General features: G+C 40.8%; 1 protein-coding gene across 2 annotated transcripts in view; it reads right to left on the bottom strand.

The window, feature by feature from the left end:
• The window catches only part of ntm (neurotrimin), a 364,482-nt gene that overhangs the window by 93,586 nt on the left and 252,214 nt on the right, over positions 1 to 18,682 (bottom strand). Inside the window, exon 3 of one of the 2 annotated variants that reach the window (XM_027273586.1) lies at positions 9,906 to 9,996. In XM_027273586.1, coding sequence (XP_027129387.1) covers positions 9,906 to 9,996 — 91 coding nt within the window. Of the gene's footprint in view, positions 1 to 9,905; positions 10,645 to 18,682 lie in introns of those variants that run through there. The other variant, XM_010744377.3, reaches the window with a different exon arrangement.

Genomic DNA, 18,682 nt, shown 5'->3' with positions numbered 1-18,682 from the left:
CTGTGACATAAAAATCTGGGTTGTGGTCAGGACGAGACATCACCTCAACACGTTTCACCATAGAAAACTTATTGATTAATCAAGCAAATGATCAACAGATTAGAACAATGCAAATGGGTAATTCTGACCTTACATCCGAGTCCTAACTCTAGAATTTCCTTCACTGAACCAAATCTTCATCCCAGACTTTAAGGAACCACTTGTAGACGTGGGGACAGGCAAAGCGCTGAATTTCCTCAGTCGGGTATCGTTGTGAGGACAGTTTTCTAGATATAACCACCACCAGCACACGCACATATACGGACAGGCACAGTGTGTGATCAGCCGTGAAAAGTGTGTTAGAGCTTTAGCCCAAAGCCCTGCCTGTTCTGACTCCACTCTGCCCGTCTCCTCACTTTGAAGTGTAAAGTCAGTAAAAACTTATTTTAGCCGGAGGAGATGTTTGTTGGACACAGTAACTCCTGAAAAATAAATAAGGTTGTTTGTTTTAAACCTAAATACCAGCTGCTTTCTCAGAGTAAGATATTCACATAAATGGGACGCGCTCATTCGATCATTCATTTGTTCTAACCAATTGCTCATGGGAGGGAGATGCCAGATCCTGCAGCTACACGGGATGTTTGCTACTTATGCTGTAGTTTATCATCCAGTGACACGTTTTATGGAACATTTCACAGATGTAAGAAAGCGTTTTTCTTTTTTTTCTTTCTTCGGTGAATCTGTCAGACTTTAAATTTTCAGAACCGGCATTACTTTTTGCATCAAACTGGTATGACGTGCGTGACTGCCGTATAAACTGCTGTTTATGTTGCTGATGCTTGATGTTTGTGGCCACTTATAAAATGTCTGGATAACTATTTGGTTAAGACATCGATGTTCCTTCCAGGTTGATCGGAGCTGGAATTGAAGGAGTCTCTTTCTGTATGTCTGTCCTTTGATTTTCGAGAAACAGGCCAGTTCCAGGTCCACACTAATACACATACATACTACACAGTTAGGTTCAGTGTCAGGTCAGGGTTAAAGTTTTTCAAACTAAAAAAATAATGAAAATTATCCGTTAAAGCGATGTATTGAGTTTGTTTTATCCAACCAACAAAACCCAAATATATTCAATGCACTATCACATAAGGCAAAGCAAGCTAATACAGTATTTGGTTAATTTTCCATTGATGACAATCCACTCAGTTCTAAACTGTACATTCAGTTTTGTATTGACTTCTATAATTTCATGTCTGGTGCAATTCATTTAGATTTTGTTTCAGTGTTTTCTACGGTGGCCGGGAACCCTCAATGCTGCAAATAAAAGAAACGCTGCAAACAAAAAGAAACAGTGCTGCAAATAAAAGAAACGCTGCAAACAAAAAGAAACAGTGTTACAAATAAAAGATAGAAACGCCGCTGCAAATAATAGAACCAGCGTTTCTCTTATTTGTAGCGCTGTTTCTTTTTGTTTGCAGCGTTTCTTTTATTTGCAGCATTGAGGGTTCCTGGCCACCGTAGTTTTCAGTCTATTACTCAAATTCTGTCCCACAAGAACTTTTCCTTGTTCATACTTTGATGTTTTGCAGGTTTGATGACCTCTGCAGGAGCGCTGCATATTGCACCATGCCTGTGTCTGGTCCACCAATGCGATGGTGAGGTATATCCATAACTAATCCTCGTGTTGGTAAACAGTTTGTGTGCATGTGTGTGCGCATGAGCACGGAGCCCTGCAGTATTGATATCTTGGCGCTAAAGGGGAGGTGGAGCAGAGAATCTTTTAAGCACATAATCCTGAGGCACTCCACCTCTCTCCCACCCATCTCCTCTTCTAATACCCAGACAGGACTGGAGCCCTCCTTAACTCGATGAGACGCTGCAGCAAAAAAAAAAAAAAAAACTGCCCATGGGTCAGTCTGATTACTGCAATCACACACACACACAAATACTTTAACCATGATGGTGGCACAAACATGTGAAGCCCCAGAGTGTTAATCCGAACCCCACGCAGAATTAAACAAATAAAAAACAACTTTTTGGCATTCGTTAGATGATATGAATACATGAAATATATTAAATATGATTTAGATTTTTCAATTTTTGTCTATTTTTATTTCATTATATAATTTTATAGGTTGGTTTGGAGTTGGTTTTCAGTTCATCATGACTCATTAAAAAGGGTGCTGTCAGTCATTGTTGCTCTAGCTCAAGTAATTGCCTAAAAACTGATGGAGCGGGCACTGGTGACGACATGAGAAACAACATAATGAAATAAAATGTGACTTGAAATAAAGGTTACCTGAAACAGTAACAGTCGAATGTTTTCCGTAGAACAGTTCAGTTTATTTGAGGAGAAATTGCAAACTTGAGTTGCATGAAATGACAAAAACTTTCAGCTTCAGCTTGGATATTTGGGCAACGGTCCGATCAGAAGATTATTAACTTCACAGAATTGGTACCAGAAAGCTTCAAATTGCTGGAGGGGTTAAGGCTATAAAAATCAATCTGCGCAATCCAACCTGCCTAGTTTTCATTTCAAAATTCCTGGATAGCCGAAAAATGAATGTTCACACAAGGGCACTTGTCCAATCAGCCACACTTCATTACAGTGGCTTTGTAATTTCCTGGACAGCATTCGAGGCGGAATTAAATCACTTCAAAGCAAGACAAGTGCGAGAGGGGAGACAGGGAGAGAGGAGGAAGAAGACGAAAAAAAAAGATATCTTCCAGAAATTACCGACGATGAACCACCACGGTTCCACAGTTCAGCAAGTCCTCACTCTGTAATCCACTGGAGATATGCGATTATTCTCATCAACAATACAGAGAGCCTGTAAATGTAGGGCAGGCTCTTTCCCAGAGCATCTGCACGAGGTAACGTCATGAAGTACAAAACCCGACAAGGACTCCTTGGTCTTTTTGATTAAGACTTTTTGATGAAGCACCTGACGCGACCTAACAGTTTCCAGCATGCTGTCTTTTAGCAGTTGGATGCCTAATTACACAAGTCTGGTTTGGTTAAATCACACTGAAATGAATGACCTTTTTCAACTCGTTTCAAATTGCTTTAACTTGCTTAAATTAGAAAACAATATCTTTAATTACACATGCATTATGAACCAGCTCCATACACAGCGAGCATATGAAGGCTGTGTTGACATCGAAATCCTGTTTTAACCTGAATAAATGAGATTAAAGAAGCCAGATGACATCAAGACATCACTTCTTTTCACTGTGGATGACATGAAACAGTTCTAGAGTTGGCTTCGTTAGCAGTTAATCATTACGGTCATCACCCACCATGTTCTACACAACCGCATATCGAGACTGAGCGACAACTCGAACAACAACTGACCAAAATACGACCAGTTATAGCAGGTTACTGACATTTCAATAACGTTTGCGTGATTACTGCTTTGTGTGACTGACTCATCTCGTTATGAAGTTACAGAGTCGCCAGCTCCTCATTTTACATTCTGCATTTATAAATAGGTCGGTGTCATTCTGCTGGAAACACGAGCAATAAAAGCAGGCAAAACTATCTAAACATCTCTACCCAACACCGAACTCCTGGTGAAATCCTCACGCAAACACACTGCACTCTACAGTCCCCTCATACTGAATCACAGAAATAACTCAGGGAAGAAATCTATGATTAATTCATGTTCATTTCACTGACAACAGCAGACTGACTTCAGTCACTCTTAGGCAAAGTGACAAACACTGAGAGAAGACGCAAGGAGAATCCATCTACCGCTGCTTAATTAAATAGGAGATGAAATGCTTTCAGCTATATTACAACTCTATTAGAAATGACTCTCTAGAATCTTGTTAAACGATAAAATTGTGTAGTGATCTTTTTTTTCTGCTGCCTCACGCTACCAGGCCTCTTTATTTTGTTGTTGGAAAGCCTTTTTTCTGGGACAGTAACGCTGAAGACAATAAGTGAAAACGTGGGACTGATGAACAGGCAGCTCGGCTAGTCGACACAAGGTGAAAGAAAATGGAATTACAGGGAGAATCGTTAGCGTCCTTCTGTGAAATCAAATTATCAGCTTTCCAATCTTGGCCCGTGGCATATGAGGAACAAAATGAATGTGGCCTTAAAAAAGAGAGAGAGATGCTTCAACTCCTCACATGGACTGGATAGAAAAGAAATGTTCACAGCTGACAGCAAACCTTTCATTCACAACACCTGTGCACCGAAGCCACGTGCATGAACACAGATCCATACATTTGTCGAGCAAACACTTCTACATGCAAACTAAATATCAAGGCAATTAAAAAAAAAGCCTCTCCTCGGCCCTGAAACACTGAACCTGAATCCTGAATGCGTTCGTCAGGCAGCTAGGAGAGAAAAGAATAAATGTTAACATGATGTGGCTCTGGGGCCAGCGCGGCCTGTGCAGGCAGATAAGCGTCTCAGGAGGCTGTCAGCCCACCTCGACCACTGCTGTGGCATTCATTAATCGCATTCTCAGGAGGCGGCGTGTCTCTCTTTAAGTCCCTTTGAGTGGGAAATTAATGCGCTCCTTGCTTAGTCCAGTTATAGTCTCTTTTATGTAAAGCAGGACATTAACATCAACAACGACACACACGTCATGTTTGACAAAAAAAGTGTAGCTCAGCCTTCCACTGCTCAGTGGCATGTGTCGGGAATGTTGCATTACACTGAGCATGTGTGCATTTGACCGCAGTCCTTATATTCCATGTGGAGGTTTAACAACCAGAACCAAGAGAGGACGATTGTCAGAGAGGAGACAAAGAAGCTTTGAAATAAAATGACAACACAAAGGGCGGTTACATCCACGTTCCTTTTTATATTTGTCTTTATTGTTCTGCTTTGGAAGACTTTATTCTACAAGGCCACACGGGCAGCAACACCTGATTCCAGGTAGTTAGACTCATTGATTGCCATATTGTTACGTGACATCGGGCTGCACTCAATTTCTCGATGCACAATTACAATAAACAATTTATTATGAGGGTTAAACTATGGAAATTTCCAGTCACGAAATGAAAATTGTTCATAATTTGCTTTTGCTCAGTCAATCAGACAGAAACACTCAATCTTGTGTGCAATCAAACCGCACCACCGTTCGGTAAAACATCATCTTCCCCAGACACTGTCTGCTTCTGGTTATGTATGAAATCATGAAAAAAAAAAAGAAAAGAAGAAGAATCCAAGAAAATTTTCTTTTGGAATATTTAAAGGAACATTATTTTAACTGGTTTTACATGCAGTATTTTCCCACATTTTCTGCTCCCGTCCTGCTGAACTCTCTCCGCATGAGGTTTCCGCACCGGATCAACCGGGGAGTCAGAGCTCACGTCACATCGGGATGAACTGATAATTAGTTAGTTATAAATCATCCGCACAAATCAGGCCACGGCGCCGACAACAACGCGAGCACAAAGGAAAGTGGCAGCTCTGGCTTTCTTTAATTTAAAATGTGATACCACCCTTAGTTTTGGCACTTGTCAAAAAGGGCAATGGGGAGCTTGTTAGCACACAGCACAGCAGGGGCAGCGAGTCCCACATCTATAACATCATTTGTGCCCGAGGAACGCAATACATCCAAATTTACCAGGCACTTTAAAAGGTAATACAAATTGGCATAGTGAGATTAGTGAAGGTTTCCTACCGGCATCATGTACTCTACTGTTAATACTCAGACATTTTACCTCGCTCTTATTTCCCATGTGCTTATATGTCCTGTTGAATTTTCATGATCCGTCTCTCTTTCTTCTAGCCCCACAGCTCTGTAGGAAAACTTAACTAATCAGAGTTTTCTGTTTTAAAGCGCTATATAAATATGGCAGATTAAAAAAAGGTCACTGAGGTTGAAACTCAGGATGTCAGTTGGCTGTATATTAACAGCGTGAAAAGGTGTCTGCAGTGGATGTTGAGGAAAAAAGCTTATTAGAAGCTGTCTTGGGTGGGAGCTAGAAAAAAAAGAGCCCAGCGTGAACCCTCTGTGATTAGGCTGGCAGGCAGCCTGATCACACAGGTACCGGGCAGTCCACTGTCCCACTTACAGAACAAGCTTCAGCACATCTCAGAGGTATGTGGAAAAAAAAGAAGAGTGTGTTTAAATTCTCAACTCATCAATGCTGCCAGCAATCAAAATCAAGACATATGCCTCCAATAAAAACAGTTCATGCGTTACAGTCACTGCTTTACTGGCTCATGATCCGAATCAGAATTCAGTTTGACCTGTAAGTTACCTCGATTGATTTGTTAAACCAGATCATTGGTTTTATGCCCTGACAAATGACAATAACATTTTCAAATTCTGCATGGTACCAAGAGAGATTTAACCACTAAACCACCGCTCAATGTATTTGGTCAAATTACAAATAAATGCATTCAAAATGTATAACAGGTTATTTTTATAGGTTTGTTGTCTGGAGTTTGGGTCTCTCTGTGCCGTCATGTTGCCACAGTGCTTTATGATATAAGGGTAGTTAAGTAACTTCAGTTAGTAAGCAGAATAGTTACTGAAATGCTGTGTGCACGAGAGAAAGTCCCTGTTCAGGCAACATGACTGCAATGTCCTCCTGCATGGTTCACGGCAGAGTTACCAGAGGAAACACTGAACTGGCTACATGGCTTTAGCAGTGGTGGATGGCTGACTCTGGCAGTGGTTTCAAGATGAAAAGTGCAGCAGCAGGCCGCTGGTAAGCCACACTGTGTCGTCTTTGAAGTGTGGCAGACTGGGAGAATCACAGATCAGGCTTTAGATTGCAATAATCGAACCTGAAAGCTCATTTAGCTCGTTTCTCAGCTTTAAACCGAAATTGTGACACCCCTACTTCCATTGCTTGGTCCCTTCCATCTTTGAAACTACAAGAGGCTGATTTAATGGGAAAACCAGAAGCTGCAGAACACTGAATTAATTCTGAAGTAGCCACTATAGACAGACATAACACAAGATGTGCTGTGTGTGATTTAAATTCAAACACCCTTTTTCAAACCCATGTGACTGTACAGGAGGCAGTCACCGACGAGATGAAAGCAGAGTACGGCCGCAGAATGTGTGAATCAATTCCAGACTGAAACAGCCATTACTGCTCATCCTGGAGGATTGATGCACATCATGGCAGGTTCAGACTTGCCAGTCTCATTGACCTGCCCGCGGCTGAACACTGGAGTAAGCATGGCACTGCATGCCAATTTGGAGAGTGACAGGAACACAATAGGAATGTGTATTCAATCTACGACACAGGCTCTATGTTGTAGTTCGGCTTATATTTAGTAATATGCCATTGATCAGAAAAGAACCGCTGAGCTCTGCAGTGTAACATCCAGCAGAAACATGGGATTGTTAGTGACATGCTCTTTGATTGCTACCGCACAGAGACTGCAATTATGGATATGGCAGTGTGCTCGCTGTGTTGCTGAAGGGGGTCAGCAGTAAAGGCTGGAAGTCAGGACAGTACAGTGCTTGACTGAAACTGTCAATTATTTCAACAAGAGCCTGCTACCATGGTTCACCATGTGCTTACATTTCTCAGTGCGGCTGTTTAAAATGCCCATGTATTATTATTATTCAATAATAAATATAAAAAGTCTCGCTTAAGTGAGTTCAGTGATTGTAAATTACACAGATATTCATCCAGCTGCAGAATTTGCCGTACGCTTCGCCTCTACTTCAGCCCAGTCATCCTATGCGGGGCTTTTTAAGGCCACTTCAAAGAATATGTGAACTTATCAGAGCAGATCTGCAGAGGCACTTTTTTTAAAAACTCATCCTGAAGTAAGCCCCTGTAGGCCCTTAACAATGTTTTAAGCTGAAAACCAATGCAGTACATTCTATTCATGAAAAAAATTATCAGCTGAATAAGTCCCCCGTCAACCTGACACAGGCAGTTCTCATTGTTAGCACGGGAGCGCCTGTCATTTTAAAATCATTCCCAGCGTGTCGAAACACAGAAAATAAAGTCCAGAGTTTTGCATTTTAGATACTTTAACTTGTCAGCAATAACCGGTACGGGGAATGTATATCATAACATTGAGATAAGACCTATAAGTTCACCATGCAGCACATTGTGAGTTCAGGGTTTTGCTTGAAACCACTTCACATAATCAGTGTCAGTAAACAGCGGGGACATGCTCAGCGTGTGCTGCTGGAGACGGATGCTGTGTTGCTGGGGGAAGCGAGCTGAAAAGTCGATAAGTGATGGCTGACCGGGTCATGGCGACTTTTCCACTGAGGATATAAATTTGGCTTTTTTATTTCTTATAAGTAGTCAAGAAAGTATCTACTACTAAATAACTGATAGGTGGGACATTATTTCTTTTATTTTGAAATTTTATTTGGACTCTGTTTTGTCGTCATACTCGATGATGTGAAGTTACTCTTATTTTAAGTAGACTAACACGCCTTTCATCACAGCTCCTACCAGTTTTACGTAATAAATTTTAATTTGAATCTAACTCAGTCATGAAAGCTATACGTGCCATGTTTGGTATCAAATTAAAATTAATTCTTCCTGCTTTTGAGTGATAGAGACTGAGTAAGAAACTGCTCATCTGAGTGAGGGTCCTCTGTGAACTGCAGCAACTCAAACTGGGGTCCAGAGAGGTTATACTTATTACATGAAAGAACCCAGATCAGCGCACCGCTGACCCATGTCTCATTCACTTTGTCTTGCTGAGTACAGCTCGCAGTAAATGAAGCAACAGCCTTAAGTTTATCTCCTCCTGATGACCTGCTGGAACCCAGAGGACCCCGGTCCTACATCCAACATGTTGGATTTGGTCAGATAACGACTTGTGTCAAGACAGATTCTTATTTGGTTATTTGGAGACTGATACGTTAAATTGCTACCCTAAGTTTACTGTGATTGACAGATATTCTGTTCTGATGCCACCTATACATCAAGCGTGTCAGTTTTCAGGATACAAAAGTTTTCCAGGGAACAGATTTTATCAGCTTTAATGCACGGCCATACATAAGGCTATTTGGTAATTTCTGAAATCACTAGCAAGGAAAAGTGAAAGAAGTTAGGTATTAAACAAAGTGAATTGATGAGCACAGCTGTTTAAAAGCTCTCTGCGGACACTGTGAATGTACCCGCATGCATCATCGGAGGTATTTTTGCAGTCGACTGGACAGTTTTCAGTCCAATCTCGAGTGAAAATACTGAAAATGACTGTCAGCATGAAAGGCCTGGAGGAAAGATCAATTGTTGTGTCTCAAAAAAAGACTGGCCTGTCACTTCTTTCCCACAGTTACATCCCCACAATGTGAACGCAGGGCACAGCAACACTGTTAACTCCAAGACCCATGCCCACACACCACACACACACTTCACCACCTTCTACTGGTAGCCTATCAAAGCAAATCCCATCCTTTGGCCATTGTGATTATTGCTCATGTTACACTGGACATTCCCGACAGCACTTGAAAGCAACATAAATCCTCGTGTGTGCAGTAAGCCTGTGAAGGCGCAGAGGAGGGGAAAGGTCACCACAGACAATCTCTCATCTTGAGGAATTGCTAGTCAATCCACCTGTGTGTGTGTGTGTGTGTGTGTGTGTGTGTGTGTGTGTGTTTATCATTATTTATTTGTGTTTCCACCTGCAGCATCCTCCCTCAGACCTGACGCTGTTCTCTCTCTCCTCCACCTTTAGTTCTGCACCGTCACACAACAATTAAAAGCACTAAGTCTGTGGTTAACAGCTGCCACAGATTAGCAGAGTATCGCTCCTGGATTGAGTGTTTTCCACACACTAATCCTCTCAAATCCCCCCTCCCTGTATTTTTCTAACAACGGCGATGAAACAGACAGACAGACGGACACTTCATGTCTCTGCGCCTCCTCACATGAAATACTGAGATTACAACAGCGCTGAAGTTTGGGAATAAAAACTGAGAAGCAGCTGAGGAGGAAGGAAGGAAGGAAACGTGTTGACTCACCTGAGGAAGACCGTCTCTCCTTGTCGGACGGTGATATTGTCCATCACTTTGTTGTCGGATTGAGAATCCCCTTGGCTGCGGACCGGCAACCCTGCAGGCAGAAGAAGCACAATCCTCAGAGAGAGAAGAACTGTGCATTTGGAAAAAGCGACAAAGTATCCCCGGAGAGACATCATATCGTCTTCAGCCTTTTAGAAGTGGAGGAAAAAAAAAAAAAAAAGATCCCACAGCGAGACAATGAGTCGCTTCTTTTCGTCCCGTGGATTATTTACCCCCGGTTCATCAGGCTTAATCCAAATCTCGCCAGGTAGCCGCGGTGCGCACGGGAGGAGAGACTCGACCCTATCTGACTGCTCTGACAAAGATCCAGTTTATTATTTGCAGGAAAAAAAACGGAAAAGAAAATAATAATCCCTTATCAGAGTCCGTCCAGCGGCGGCCGCTGCTGCCCCTGTTTCTTCCCCAAGTTTTTTAACATGAGAAGTCCTGAACAAGAAAAAATCAATCATTCATAAAACTGTCCATCTGCAACGTGCCTAAATACCACGAGACACCAGAGTCCCATTCACAAGGAGAAGAAGGAAAAAAAAAAAAAGCCTGAGATGCCTGAGAAGTTTTTGCGATTTGCATCTGCTGTCAGCGGCTCGTGTCTGTGCGCGAGCTCCGGATTATGAGACTTTCCGTCTGCCTACGTCACAGACGGACACGCGGGGTAGTGGTGAGAGCAAAATGGATTCACATCATCATCACATATGAAAAAAAAAAAAAAAAAGAAACATGTCATGTTAATCATGTAAGCTGTGCCAGTCAGTCTTTATGGGGCTTTTATGGATGATTTAAAATGTAAATGTGCCTCTGGAATCTGAGTAATGAGTTTATAGTTACTGTTCATAATGGCCATCATCTCTCAGGCTGTACAGTTATGTTCCCATACTATAGAACCCCCCACATACTGTTCATATGCATTATTTATTTGTCATAATGGCAATGCAGAAATTTCCCATCACTGATTCATTTGGATTATGTTTTCCAAAGATGTCACAAATGAATGAAACATGTGAGCCATTTTGTCCAACCAACCCCAAACAATGTGCAGCTCTATGTCTGAATCTTTAATAATAACTTCAGCTTCTCTGAATATGCAAATGTTTTTTGTTTTTTTACTGGAAATCTTTTCTTATGTCTAATTTGCAGCCTGTAGGACACGAAAAACAGCCCAGTCACTGTGACTTAAAAGGGGTTCAAACCCAGAACCTTCTTGCTATGAGGCGACACTGCACCATTGTGCTGCTCAACAGAAGACGCCCTTGTTAAATTTAATATAAGTTGCTTCTCGGTATGGCCAGTAGCTCGAGGTGGCTAGTAAAGCATAAATAAAGCATCCTCCCCACACTGATGCAGCTGGAAGGGTCTGCACAGATTATATTATTATTTAACCATTTCCAACCATGCCAACTGCTGTATGTAAAGACTCAGTATAAAGAGAATGGCTTGAGCTGCTTCGTGTGATATATCAGGGTCCAGTGTGTGGGACTTGTGTGGCATGTAGCAGTGAGGCAGATTGAATCCAAATGAGTATCCCTCACCTCACCCTCCTCCTATCAAGCATGTAGGAGAACCTACTGTGGCAGCGAAACGTGCTAAAAACATAAACGCTCCTATCTAGAACCAAAACATAATAATTTGAATTTCACTTCATGTGATAATGCACCAATGAAAACATAACCATCTTCAGTATTCTGCAAATAAATCCCACTAAATCTAACACACTGGACCTTTAACAGAGATTACTGACTGACTGTGACTCTTACATTGCTAAACTAACATCTTTTGGAAAATAATTGTTACCGACATCATAAAGTAGCACATAATATAAAATGGGAAAAAATTGCTCCGGTGAGGAGTGGGACTATAAAAAGCTCTAAATATGGTCTGCATGTCATTTCATGTTTTCTAAATATAAATATACTGGTACAGTTAATTATTTGAATCACTGAAAGGGCCTCTCAGGGTTGCTTTGTCTTCATTTTAGTTTGTTTGTTTGCTGTTTATCCTTTTTGTGTTAAATATATTAAAGAATAAAGAAACAAACAAATACATGAATAGACCTTTTTGATTTTTAATGGAAGTCATTCTGACATGTCACGCACAGGTGTACGCGATAAAAATGGATGATGGTTTGAATTTAGCAGCTTCAGTTGCAGTGTCATCATATTGTTCATTTTGGAACACTTGAATTGAACAGAACCATTTATTAATACTAATCGCAACACCTGTGTTCGTCCTGCTGCTGTGAATAAAGGCCCGTCATGTGAGACTGTGGATCCTGAGCAGGCAGAGGGGCAGGACAGTCTTTGGGTGTTATGTCACTGACAAGGAATAAAAGTTTAAGATGTCAATATAATGTAGAAATAGTAATAAAGTGACACGGAGTCATATAGTGTGAGTTATGTATGCTAACATAGACATTTATGCCGACATAAATGTATAAATGTATTCCTTAGACAAAACATAAAAGTGTGTCTTTATTAGCTGCTTAAAGATGAGTGATAGTTGAACCAAAGGAGCCATTAAAGTCAGAGACTCAAGGAGCTGCATGACCCAAGCTGTATTGTTGTGGACAATGCTGCAATTAAATATCAATATTCATCCATATTATACCGTGGGATTGCAGAAATAAACTCTGTGTGTCATTCATGCACACACACACACACAATGCATTCTGTATATTAGGTTTTATAATTTATTCTTTTCGTTTCCAATTTCTGTTCACTTCATTTTTCAGTCTGGAGCCATGCTGCTTGTCATAGACGCAGGGAGATGGAATATATGTGCAAACCTTGGCTGGGTAAGTCAGCACTTGTAAGCCCGTGCTTAACATTTACTGATTCATGTTGCGATGTGTCTCCTCTTGCGTTTGCCGTGTGCGTGAAGCATCAGGCTCACTCTGGCTCTCTCCACGCAATCAATGTTTGATCGCTCTGATTTCATTTTAATGACCTCCGAGGGTTCTATCTACAGCAAGCCATAAGACTGTTGTTGGTATAAAAAGGGTTAAAACACTGAAAACAGGCCGAACTTTTTTTTCCCTGAAACAACTGGATCATGACAGTGTCCCATTTTTAGGATGTTGGTGGCAAAGTAGTGCATAGGACCCAAAAAAAAACAACATTTTGTTATGAAAGCATAATGATGTTCATTCTCATGACCTCAACCTCAACTCAAAACCTTGCCTGCTCTCAGGTTTACACAAAGGAGCAACAGACCCACACCAGGCAGCACCGATTTCTCTGCCTGGATACCAAACAACATAAACAACATGTACTCGAAACAGGTGTAAGCTGTGCATCAAGATGGGGCTGAGGAAGAGGAGAAAGACATAAAATGGTTGTCATGGCAGCACGTGGGAGGAAAAGGTGATTATACATTATAACTAACATCCATAATTGTGAATTATGAAGTATGTGATGCTGAGCGTGTAAAAGAGAAAACAACTGCAATAGTCATGCAGAACAATAATAACAAAGAGAATATTATAAACAATACTGTCAAACACTATTTAAAACATGCAGCACATGATACAATATAGAGCCTACAAACAAACAATGAAATGGATAATAATGTTATTAGAAATACAGACTAAATGTGGCAAAAATCAATAAAATCAAAGCCACAATACAAGACACGCACGCAGGGACACAAGGCCTGACAGACAATGGCAGGATGGCGATAGGTGACAGCAAGTTCACAGCACAGATCGAGGACAACAGGTGCAATTGATTCTTAGTGCTGACAGAGCTGAGTGCAGATTAACCATTTCCTTGAAAGAGCTCTAAATAAACTGTGTGTGTCTAGTTATTGTAATTGTTGTTGGCATAGAGTTCCATCCTATTGCAGCCTTAACAGAGAACCCAGACTGACTGAAAGCACCTTTTCACAGTCGAATAATGAAATCCAGCTGAGCATGTGTTGACAGTCTGATAACTTTAAGAGTCCCCAACTCTGCAAGTTACATTTTTTTACTCCTGGGCAGTAATGAAAGTCATTGTATGAATACTACTGGGTGCCTGTGACAACATAACAATGACAATGCATGAATATCAAATGAGCCAAAAAATTTGAACGTCTGAATCTGACCTACTTCACAAACCTTTTTCACCTGAGCATCGAACGAGAGGTCACAATCAACCAGAACTCAGAGGTGCTTGCATATTAATATAACCTGCAGCTTCTCCCCTGACATAAACAGATCTTGAATACATGAATACTGTTTTAGACAGATTTAGTTGCAAGCAATATCATTTAGATCAAGAGGTCGTCAGCAACTTGTGTCATACTGCTACCATGTACATAGATTGTCCGCATGCATTTGGATGTTGTTGTCAAGACATACACATGGCAAACCATCAATATATAATGTAAATAGTAACGGGCCCAGGGCGGATCTGTGTGGGACGCCTGTGGACAGACAGAAAGCAGCTAGGAACATACTGAGGCCAATTTAACAGATATGATCCTGTCCATTTAGTACATCTAAAGACCAAATGAAAACACAGAACTTAGATTGTGGGATTCTACAACTAACACTGTCAAATGCTTTCTTGAGGTGATGAAACACGGCTCCAACAGCATCGCCTTTGAAGCAAAATTGTATTTCATGGGAAATGATTTGCTTAGTTATCAGTTTTCTGCAACCTTAGAAGGAAGGATGCTGATGGGCCGATAATTATCTCCAACTTTCAAACACTTGGAAACATTCCCTGAGAAATGATGAGGTTTATATTTTTGGTAACTGTTTTGATTTGTGATGAAAGTGCCATGCTCTTTTTGTATGAACGCATCCAAACCATAGTGATCGCTCTGAACGGTTGGATCATCATGTCAGATTCTGCATCTATAGCCTTTCCATCTACTTTAAGTTCAAACAGCTTCCCTTCTTTATTGTTACATCCTGTTCATGGTTACAAAACATTTTAGGAAAAACGTTTTTTACCATCCTTGCTCCTTAACATAGCAAAACGATATCAAGGTAGATTTAAATGTAAGTTTTAAAGATCTCAGTCTTTCACCACTTTGAAAATGTCTGCTTTATGTAGGGCACTATGTTTCTATTATTCTTGTGTTTAAATTTGCAGTCGAAACCTTGAATATGCTCTTTGCTTCTTTTGACAATGTTTGACTGTCCTACTCAAGCTCTATCCCCAGAAGCAGGTCATCTCATTTAATCTGCCGAAAAGCTTTAAAGTCCTTTAAACTCTTTGCTTCAGGGGATTCCAAACGACTTGTATTCCCTGACAAAAAAAAAGGATGGATTGCATATCTGTTCGTTTTCTTGGCTACCAGAGTCAGACTGTGGTCAGAGAGACCAATCAAAATATTAAAAGATTTTTAAAAGTCTGTCAGGTCTGTTAAATATTAGATCAATTTAGTCCAGTTGGAATTAGTTATTCATGTGGGTCCACTGATGAGCTGAGCATGAGGTCAGAGTTATCAGTTATCTGTTTCTAGGTGATTTGCTCTCCCAAACGATATTTAAAATATCCCATAATAATTAAATTTCTTGAAATTACATCATTTTAATAATTTCTTCAAATTTCTCATACAAACTACTATTGGAATGGAGGGAAAGACACATCGCAACAAGATCAAAAGACACTTAACTTTTGGTGATAAAAAGTATTTAGACCAATACATTTTCAGTTCATTAGAGACTGACCAATGCATTTTATTACACAGGGGAGTAACGTTCACATAAATCCTGACTCTGCGTCTCTTTGGGCTCACTTGGTAGTGTTGCTGATGGGGTGTTATCACGAAGCCAAGTCTCAAATAGAGCAGAAGTCTAAATTAGAGTCTTGTAAAAGATGATGGACTTGATTTACGTTTAGATGGCAGATTTTCCAGACACCACAATCTAACAAAAAAGATGCAGTGTCGATGGTGGAAGATCTCTGTCTGCTTTTCTATATTTTTGTCAATTCTTGACCACAGTAAGTGAACGCAGTGTACCATACAGTGTTTGCACTGCCGAGTCAGAATGATGCTCAGAAGCCTAATATTTTCTTTCCACAAGTTAGGACCACACTGCCCACAGCAAGACCAAGACAAACTTTGGATGACCTCAACAGATATAGACAGATACTTTATTGCTTTTATACTTACAGGTTATTCTCAACTTTGTTCATTGTCACTATTCCAAAACACAGGCACATATGCTGGACAGTGAGAGAAGGGTGGAGAGGCTCCTTCTCGAATAATCAAAAACATTTATGCTTGCTTGGTTTAGCCTAATTACTGACTGTCAGCAGCCTCGAAGCATTCTCATGACATACGACAACCCTTCTGAAAAAGTCAGCCTACAATTATTCAGCCCTGTGCTTGCAACTTTCACTTATTTTATCGCAATGTCCTTCAATACCCAACATTTCTGCTTCTCAGCAGTTTTACCTCATTTTGTCATACTGTATAGGTAATGCAGTCTTAAAATGTGAATCACAAGAGCTGCTATTGAAACATAACTGGTGAATACACAATTGGACTTCTTTTTTTTTTTTGCCAAACTATTTTTATGATTTGCAGACATTTTTTTTGTCAATTTGATATAATCCACTTTTTGTCAAGATTTCATCATTTTTGGGTCAAGGTATCAACATGCATTTTGTGCTTGAAGCCTCAAGAAGCTTTGCCTGGACAATAAGTGTCAAAATTCATTATTCATCTGAATATGACAATCTGCATTCATTACTGGACGAAATATCATCTAAAGTTGTCCTCTCTGCAGATATGAAAATATGTCATATTTAATTTGCAGTGATATTTTTATATTTATATGGATACTATACTCTATCCCCAACAGCTCTTAGCAGTATCCTATCTGGCTTAGAGGAAAGTGGGTGCGCTTCAGGCTTGACAGCATCGAAGCTATTTTATAGTCCAGATCTTGAAAGGAAGAGAATGAGATGTCACCATCCAGAACAGCGAGCCTTCAGGCAGCACATTCCCGAGAAGCCATGCAGTCGACTCGACTTGCTTGGAGCGTCGCACCTCATAATCGAGGTTCCACCTCCACACCAGACTATAAATGCCACTGCTCTGCAACCTTCTCCATCTCACCTGAATAAAGTTGTCAAGTAAATGAATGAGCGAGGGAAAGGCCTCCCGTGGTGACATCTAATGTTCTCAACCTGTGCACCTGTTCAGTCAATCACTCACGATCACCGTTTGGATCAAGACTTCCTGAGTCAATAAATTAGGGATGACATGTCACCTGAACACAGGAAGAAAAGGTCATTTGAACAGGGCTATGTATTCTATATGATTATTCAGTTTGGGTGGGAATAACCTGAATCTACGTTGGTTTACCTTAGTAATAATCGTGTTTAAGATTTTTATGTTACAATGTAATCTAATACCCATTGAGTCAGAAGATAGAAAGATATTTTTGGGTATTGTGCATGATGTTGTTGTTATTGATGACTCATCTTGCGCTCATATACTAATTTTGCATACAATGAAGTGCAGTGACTCCTATTATATATACAGGAGTGTTGCTGCTACATGCATCTATGGCCGGGCCTCACTGACTACTGAACAAAAGCAGAACTTTTCTTCTAACCCCCTCTGATGTCCTCCAGCTGCTCAGCTTTCTGATGGACAGATAGCTCGAGCCTAACCACTTTCTAAAGTAGCTAGTCGCTAATTAACGGCTCCTAAGTGGATCTGCCATTAGTAGACAACAGAACTGGATTTGGCAGCCGGACCCGGGTTTCAGCACGGCCTCTGAGACCGACAGGGAGCAAAGACACACTACCGAGATTAACAGACTTTCCTGGCGGAAAGAAAGCTAAGTAGCTAAATTAACTGACTCAGCCTCGGGATGCCTGGAGCCAAATCTGGCAAGAAAACCGTCTCAGTGGGCTGCTGGATTCTCTGCCAGGCTGGTCACTGCCGGTTTCGGAGGTTGTGTGAGGATGTCGGGTTGTGTCAGACAACTGTTTGCTAGTGTATTCGGCCACAAGCAACTTTATATGGTTAAACCCCATATGGTCATGCATCAGTGACCCGTTCTGCTGCCCTCAAGTGGAAGAAAAAAAATGCTTTATTTATTTATTTATTTGAATTTCCTTATGTGCTTGATTTAGATGATTTTATGATTTTAAAAAAATAGATGCACTCCCAGGCATCAACTTCCAACTTCCCGCTATACTTTCTATGCACTAGATCTTGCACAGTTCACTGCTTTTCATAATAAAATAGTCAGTGAATATTTAATCACGTTGCGTATAGGATAGGAGGGGAAGCAGAAGCTGTATTTTAGTTTCAGTTATGTGGGTTTTAAAATTGATGATACAAAAGTGTGTCCACGGTAGCGGTTCACAAATGTAATGAAGTACTAATTTGGGAGATAAGCAAAGACCACAAGGAGAGAAAGACAATAAGAGTGAAAACAAGCCCCATCTATTTGATGATGATGATGACGATGATGACAATGTCTAACTAAACTAACGGTAATCATGCAGGTCTAATTAGGTGGTTTGAATCAGAGGACCACAGGGGAAGGCGGTAAGTGACACTTCTGCTTCAAATACTGTCAAGATGTCATTGAGCAAAGTGCTTAACCTCCTTCGACTCCAATGGGGCGGATTGGAGAGCTTCCTGGCATGACCCAGCTGTAAAAAAACATTTACTCAGCATCGTCTCACTCTCTACCTTCAGGTGAGCTGACATTCTGTTGGTCAGACCAAACACAAGTTTCCCAATGTGCCTGAAGGCAACAA

Source organism: Larimichthys crocea, chromosome XXII (genome assembly GCF_000972845.2).
Source record: "Larimichthys crocea isolate SSNF chromosome XXII, L_crocea_2.0, whole genome shotgun sequence".
In the NCBI taxonomy this organism is placed as follows: Eukaryota; Metazoa; Chordata; class Actinopteri; family Sciaenidae; genus Larimichthys; species Larimichthys crocea.
Note: the sequence above shows the minus strand (reverse complement) of the source record. Positions and strands in the feature narration are given on the sequence as shown.